General features: G+C 43.2%; 1 protein-coding gene across 1 annotated transcript; it reads left to right on the top strand.

Annotated features, from left to right (window-relative positions):
* LOC146554353 (stonustoxin subunit beta-like) lies at nt 1–4,067 on the top strand. The gene is made up of 3 exons (XM_085253198.1): nt 1–504; nt 2,920–2,966; nt 3,115–4,067. The coding sequence occupies exons 1-3, from the start codon at nt 449–451 to the stop codon at nt 3,654–3,656; spliced, it is 645 nt and encodes a 214-aa protein (XP_085109324.1). The 5' UTR covers nt 1–448; the 3' UTR covers nt 3,657–4,067.
* Nucleotides 4,068–7,956: the final 3,889 nt, after the last annotated feature.

Raw genomic sequence — 7,956 nt, 5'->3', positions numbered from 1 at the left:
TCTTTGTATGAAAAGTGCTTTATAAATAAAGATTGATTGATAGATTCTCCTCCAGGAGCCTGTTTTCACTGGGAGGATCGTTGTGTCAAAGGGAGTTCTTCCTTCCCACCATCACCAAGTGCTGCACACAGTGGATTGTCTGGTTTTTGGGGCTTTCTCTCTAATATTGGAGGCCTTACACTGTTAAACAGCTTCAGACGACTGTTGTTGTCTGTTGGGAATTGTCACTTTTAAATAAAGTTACATTGAATGGATGTAAATGGATAGATGTTATTGTGACAAACAGAAAATGATCTTTAAAAGATAGATTGTTGTTTTGTGTGTCTGCAGTCTGTCAGGCTGTCTGATCACAGAGAAAGGCTGTACTTCTCTGGCCTCAGCTCTGAGCTCCAACCCCTCCCATCTGAGAAAGCTGGATCTGAGCTACAATCATCCAGGTGACTCAGGAATGAAGCTGTTGTCGTCTGGACTGAAGGATCCAGGCTGGAGACTGGACACTCTCAGGTATGGAGAGAATGTCTGATAGAGGAGGACAAGCTGGAAACATTTCCTGTGTCCTTCACTCACTTCCTGTTTGTTTCCTGCAGATGAGACATGAACAATCACACATGCAGGAATATTTTCAGGGACAGACACACTAGTCTAGCTGGATAGTACGTGGATATTTATGTAGGGGGTCTCCAAGGAGTCTGTTTGCAGGAACATTAATGATAACTGATAAGTCATGTTGAGAGTTTCCTTAAAAGTAGACCTACAGTTAGGTCCATAAATATTTGGACAGAGACAACATTTTGTAACTTAAGTTTTTAAAAATCTCAGTGACGAACCAATTTCAGTGACCAAAAACGCCGTTTACGTGTGGACGAAAGGTGCAAACGCATAGAAAAATCTGCGTTTTCAAAAATACCCGGGTACGTGTGGACGTAGCCTAAGGATCAAACCTCTATCATTATGCAATCGATTATAGAACTCTAAGCATATATGAGTAAATATTTCTAAGCATAAATGACAATCAACAATATAAACCTTACAGCTGGTTTTAATAACAGAATTTATTTGTTTCTCAAATGAGAAAGAGCTATCGAGAAACACTCCTAAATCTTTAGTTGTTAACTTTTCCAGTGGGCCAAGGTCAACATTATCTGCTAATGCTAAATAGGCTGCCGTTATTAACTAACGCTAATTTGATGCGAATTAGCATTATGCACTAATGTTAACACTTACTTTTTAACAATGTGAACGGCTAATGCTAACATTACAACAATGTTGTAATGCTAGGGTAAGCATTACAACATTGTTGTAATGCTTACCCTAGCATTACAACAATCTGAGCTGCTAATGCTAAGTAGGCTGCCATTAGCACCTACGTCTAATTCAAGGCAGATACGCATTAGAACCTAATGCTCATATCGTTTTCCTTTACTTTATAACAACGTGAGCAGCTACTGCTAAATAGACTGCTGTTATTAGCTATCCACCAAAAATATCCACCAGGGTGGATATTTTCGAAAACTCAGTTTTTGCATTTACGTGTGGACGAGAAAAACGGAGAAAACGCAGAAAACGCAGCGTCAAAGGTGTGCGCCTTTTTTGACGTCACACTGTGCGCCACGTTATTGTTTGGGTGAAATGAATTTCTACAATACTGTTACTGTTACTTCTACTCTCTGCAGTGTTTAAATGCTTACATATACACACAGTTACTGTCCCTCCACACATACGACTCTGTTCTGCTTCTATGCCCCAGCTTTGTTTACTTTTTCCCACCGAGGCTTCTAGACTTCTGATTGGCCAACATTTCTACAGGTTAGGAATATAGCGCCACCTGCTGCTTTGGCATGTTCCTGGCAGCGTTTTCCTTCATTTCTGCCTTTATGTGTGGACGGGATTATTTTTTAAAACGAAAACGGAAAATCTCCGTTTTTAAAAATACCCGTGTACGTGTGGACGTAGCCTCAGTAGTCTGTAAAGACTCTGTGTGCCTTCCAGAGTGCTCTGGCATGCACACACACCTTAAGGTCATGAGAGAGGTCGTACCTTCTCTTACTGATTTATGGTTTAGGAGAACACCTGCTCTGTGTCTGGTTAAGTATAAGAGCCCTTTGTTAGGGGGACCGCTGGACTCTTAGCACCAGCTTTGGGGAGTCTTCACAGGGTCACATCTGGAACACACACAGACACACACGCTATGCACAGACTGGTACTCTTTGTTCATACCTGTGTAAGACGTCATAATGAACTTGTGCATATTCATGTAAGCTCAATAAAGAGCAGTGTTACGAGGGAGCAGACGAGAGCGACTGAGGTCAAGTGAAGGAACGGCGCTGTCACAGTTCTCTCCCTCATCAATTGTCTGGTTCCAGCGGTGGGTCTGTGCTAGACGACCCATCACCAGCTTTTTCCACTGGTTACCAGTACGTGGTAGAATCCACTTCCAGATCTGGTTGTCTTTAAATCTGTGAATGGATTGGCTCCATCTTATCTCTCTTTAACAAAAGAATCCAAGTGGAGCCCTCAGGTCTGCAGATAAGCAGCTTCTGACCAGAACTAGACGTAAAAACAGAGGTGAGCTTTATCGATGGCTGCAGCCAAACTCTGGAACAGTCGCCCTTCACATCAGGTCGTCACCAACACTGGACATTTTTAAAAGCCGGTTGGAAACACATTTGTACTCTGTAGCTTTCAATCCTGACCAGTCTTTATAGTCATTACTGTGTATGTTTCCTATTTTCTCTCTACTCTGTGCAGCACTTTGGCTCAAGCTGTTTTTAAATGTGCTGATAAATAAATGTAGATTTCTTTGAATAAAACAGTGGAGCCGAGCTTTGAGCTCAGTGTGTAACAGTGTGTGTGTGAGAGCCATGTAATGTCCATGTGTGCATGCTGACTGTGCTGCTCTGACCCCCCTCCTCCTTTCAGGGTGGAGCCTGCTGGAGTCCGATGGTTGAGACCAGGTCTGAGGAAGTGTAAGTGTGTTTTTAATGGGATTCATGAAAACAAAGCAGCACACATTCAACCATCTTCATCATGTCAGGAGTCATCATCAAAGTGTCAATCAATGAACAGATGATGGATCAATAACTGCAGCTGGATTGTGTTTGTTCTCTCCATCAGATTCCTGTCAACTCACAATCGACACAAACACAGTGAACACAAACCTCCAACTGTCTGACAACAACAGGAAGGTGACACGTGTGTGGGAGGTTCAGTCATATCCTGATCATCCAGACAGATTTGATTACTGGGAACAGCTGCTGTGTAGAAATGGCCTGACTGGTCGCTGTTACTGGGAGGTCGAGTGGAGCGGAAACGTTTATATATCAGTGAGTTACAGAAGCATCAGAAGGAAAGGAGACAGTTATGACTGTTTGTTTGGAGGAAATGATCAGTCCTGGAGTCTGTTCTGCTCTGATCGTGGTCCTGATTCTGTCTGGCACAATAGCAGACTAACATCCATCTCCTCCTCCTCCTCCTCCTCCTCCTCTGTCTCTAACAGAGCAGCAGTGTATGTGGACTGTCCTGCTGGCACTCTGTCCTTCTACAGAGTCTCCTCTGACACTCTGATCCACCTCCACACCTTCAACACCACATTCACTCAAACTCTTTATCCTGGGTTTAGGTTCTGGTTTCCTGGTGCCTCAGTGTCCCTGTGCTGAGTGGAGTGTAAAGAGTGTCTCCTGTTACAGAAACACTCTGACTGTTGAACAGATAGTTCAGTCTGTACATGTCTGTCTCTTTCACTCACAAACACGTTTTCAGATTCATGGATTCAATCAGTTGATGTTTGAAACTCTTCTAAATGATTCCTTGTAAACTTCTTCAGTCACAAACAAACAGGAAGTGATGTCACATGTGTTCCTGTCCACACAGCAGAATGAGTCTATTGCTGACAGTGATGTACAAACAGAGTGAGCATTTCTGAGGCCCAAAATAAACTGAGTAGTTCACTGAATGAACAATGGACTGTGAGCTCAGTTCCTTCATCATTAGTATGGATTATATATGTATATGTATTATATTAGTATCATATATATCAGGTGCTGCTGCTTTCAGTCATTGTGCAAATGTGCTGTTTGTAAGCTTGTAAAGCTGCAGTCAGCTGAGACTGAAGAAGTCACCTGATCAGTGAGCAAACGTTTCTGAAAACGTCCAGATGAACACAATCAACCTTTTGGGATCAGCCAGCAATGCAGCATCATTGTTGTTCAGCTTCAGAGGTTTGCAGGAATGAACTGATGACCAGAAACAGCTGCAAAGTCCAAGAAAATACCAGCTGGAGTTCAGCTGCATTTGAAGAAGTCAAAGAAAAGTAAGGATGGCAAAGGGCGACGTTTTCTTCCAAAGAGCTGCAAACATGGTCGACGCCTCATTAGAAGAATCATCTGGACGTTTGTGAGGAACTCTAACCAAGAAAGCAACGTCACACAGATCCAACAGACAGTTTCCATGACTGCAAGTGTTGAGTGGAAAAATGCTACATTGCATTATTGCATCCTCTCACCACAGGAGGCGCTGTTGGCACCACTGATTGCTGATCAGCTGTTCTCTGATGATCTGATTGATACTGTGAATAACGGGACTCACTGAACTCTGTGACACAGTGAAGATTACAGAGTTGAACTTCAACATCTGACTGACGTCACACAGACAGAAGGATGAACCAGTGAGGCACAGAACACAGTTACTGGAGATACTGGATCAGCTCCATGTGAACCTCTGATGGAGAAGCTGCTGAGCCAGAGAAACATCAGGACATGACAGCAGCTGCACTTATCTAACAACATGTAGCAGAGCTGATCTATGTTAGAGGATCTATCACAGCAGCTGAAGCCAAAGTCCAACACTGGATACCAGCTGAGCCTGTGCTGAGTGTAGTGTTACAGGAAAAGGGCAGAAACACTGGTAGCTCCCAGTGATGCTGACTGGGGCACAGAGCTGAATGATGCAGCATCAGGACACTGTTTCAGTCTGACTGACAGAGAAACCTGTAGCTGTATCTACATGTGAGGCAGAGGCCACACAAGCAGCTTTCTATGTTTCACAGTGACTGAGATCTTCAGTGGGGGTGGACATGCTCCTGTACAGACCTCTGAGGAGAACCAAGGTGCAGTCAAAGAGTCCAGTCTGTCCTCACAGATGTGAACATGTGCTTTCATCAGGTCTGCTGTCAGCTAGCAGGCTCACATCAGAATCACTGTTCCTGAAAAACACAGTCTGTGTGACATCATCAGTCAGCTGATGGTCCCAGATCTGAATGGTTTCTGTCTCTATGAGGAAGTCAGAGAATATCACTGAGGTGTGGATCAGGTCTGAGTGAGCTGTGGAGGGACAGCTTTAAACAGTCCACAGGTCTCACGTCCTGCTCAGTCTGCTAGCAGATACCTCGTATTGTTCCAGATGTGCTGACATCAGCAGCAGCACAGCTGTGTGATACCATGAATCTCAGTTATTGATCCAACACACAGTAAATACAAAGATCAGGATTTCTGAGAGTAATCATTATGAGTCTGAACACATGATCACTGAATGTTAGTCTCCACAATAATAAGCTAACACAAGCAAACACAGCTTTCAGCTCTTATTTTGAAACTGGCTTATTTAGAGAGCTGTGATGTGAGCGTGCCTGGCTCTGAGGCACTTGGGTCAGCCTCTGTTGTTTAGAAGTGTTACAGACTGTGAATGACACAGACCTGTCAGTTTCCATGTTTGTCTGTAACACAGCTCAGGGCTCCATGCTGAACGCATCCATCCAGTGTTATTGATCCAGGACTGATACCAGCATTGGGATCAATACTACAACACACAATCACATGTGTCCACGTGATGCAGTTTGAAGAGCAATCAGATGTCTCTGTATGAGGAGGCGGGGTCACAGGAGGTTCACAGAAACTCTGCAGCAGCATCATCAGCTCACATGGAAACTTTGATGATTCACTTCTGTGGTGTTTTTACAGAAACACGTCACAAAATTAGCTCCACCTGTTTTGTGAGCTTTGAGTTTCTTGTCTTCATCCTGGATTCTTGTGTTGCTGTTTTTACACACAGATATTTCCTGGTTGGTTACTCAAAGCTTTCCAACACAGGCCTCTGTGCTGCCATCTGGTGGACAAACATGTGAAGTGCAGCGTGAAGCTACAAATGAAACTGCTTCAGCTACGTGTATATACAACATACTATAACCTATATAACTATATGTATAGTGTATTATGTAGGTTTTAGAGCTGGGGGTAGAACTGCTGATGGCCTGGTTGTTATTTATGTTCCCCATGGTTCACCAGCTCTCACACAACATCAGCACCAATGATCCACGTCCTTATAAACCTCTGAATCAGGTCCTGAAGCAGTGACGTCCTGAGTGAAGACCTCACTGATCACATGACTCTGGTCACCTGACTCAGTGTTTCTGAAGCAGTGTGCTGGGTTTTTAAACATCCGTGGCTGCTGCCTGATGTTGGGCCCACAGAGGAAGACGACTCACTCGCTCTTCTTCACTTCCTCCTTAAACATGTGGAAGGAGAGCAAAGTGCTGCCAGACTCTTATTTCTGACAGGAACAGAAGAAACCACAGCAAACTGTTGCAGTTCTTCATCTTCATCACAATCTGTTTATTTCTGATGGTGTCTTCAGTCTGAGGTTTGAAGTTTCCATGTCTGTGTGATGTGTGGTGTGAAGGCTGCTGGTTAAACTGGGACTCACTGTTTAAAGCACTGAGTGCTCATAGAGAGATGCTCCATGAGTCCCAGTACAGACTACAAACATGGTGGAAACTTAGCTTTGATATCCACACACTCTGCACGTCTGTGAGGAACTGTGATGAAGATGTGCAGAGATCTGTGTCCAAACAGGAGAAAGACTGTAAAGACTCTGTGCTTCTAACAGCCTCTGTTAACATATGTGAGGCTGTTTGTTGTTGTTGCCATGGAGCTTTGCACTGTTTGGGTCAGCAGGTCATGTGATCAGGTTTGTTCTGCTGGACGATGGTTCAGTGTCAGGTTTGTTTGCATTCATCAATAAATATCTAAATCAATCAAAGACTCCATGTTTGTTCTTCATCATGTGACCTCTGCTCATCCATCTCTGTGTGTATCAGGATACATTTAGTTCATAACACACAGAAAAATCAGAGTTATTACCTGTAATAAATGTGAAAGATTCCTGCAGTGATAACCAGGCAGGACTGAAACACATCCAAGCTGTCACCACGGTAACAGCACCGTCCATCCACAGGTGAGGGGAGGAGCAAAAAGAGGGACTTTCACCATACATACATACATGCATACATACATACATACACCACAGTTGACAGGTAACCCTATTGGAGTCGCCAATAGTGACTAGAGATGGCACGATACCACTTTTTATGTCCGATACCGATATCATAAATTTGGATATCTGCCGATACTGATATGAATCCGATATAGTGTTTTTAATCAATAAAACAGTTTTTTAATATCTTGCTGCATTTTGTATAAGTTCATACTCAAGTTTAAATAACCAACAACACTAAAGCTATTCTGTTAGACCTGTATGCAAAAAATATTTCATAGTTCAGCAACACTGATCAATCTAATAAACTTAAACCTGCTCCATCCTCCCTATTCTGGCATTTTAAAGAGTACTTAGCTTAAGCAACCTCACTAACAGGGTGCCAACTCCCAGTAACAAAAAAAAATGTATTGATGCAATGTTGAACATTATTACACAGGAGAAACCAACTACAGTAAAATAATGACACCGTGACGTCTCTGCCTTTGTAAACAGAGGGACAGTAACTGCGTGTAAACCTGCAGACAGTCAGATTAACAGTATTTCGTCTCTATCATTCTGCCATTCATCTCATGTAAACAATAACGTGGCCACAGCGTGACGTGAAAAAAGGCGCATACCTTTGACGTTGCGTGACAAACTCTGTATTCCTCGTCCACACGTAAACACAAAGGGTTTTAAAAAATCCCA

The sequence above is a fragment of the Mchenga conophoros genome, linkage group LG18, assembly GCF_057382185.1.
Source record: "Mchenga conophoros isolate Kocher_MC1m ecotype Shallow Benthic linkage group LG18, M_conophoros_male_GT1.1, whole genome shotgun sequence".
Classification (NCBI taxonomy): domain Eukaryota; kingdom Metazoa; phylum Chordata; class Actinopteri; order Cichliformes; family Cichlidae; genus Mchenga; species Mchenga conophoros.
The sequence above is the reverse complement of the archived record's forward strand: the minus strand, read 5'-3'. Positions and strand labels throughout refer to the sequence as shown.

Bases quoted from the DNA above. Each gene is read 5' to 3' on its own strand.
- LOC146554353 (XM_085253198.1), top strand. From the start codon at position 449: ATGAAGCTGTTGTCGTCTGGACTGAAGGATCCAGGCTGGAGACTGGAC. The intron at 505-2,919 runs GTATGGAGAGAA...TCCTCCTTTCAG, and splicing joins TGGAGACTGGACACTCTCAG to GGTGGAGCCTGCTGGAGTCC. The intron at 2,967-3,114 runs GTAAGTGTGTTT...TCTCTCCATCAG, and splicing joins GAGACCAGGTCTGAGGAAGT to ATTCCTGTCAACTCACAATC.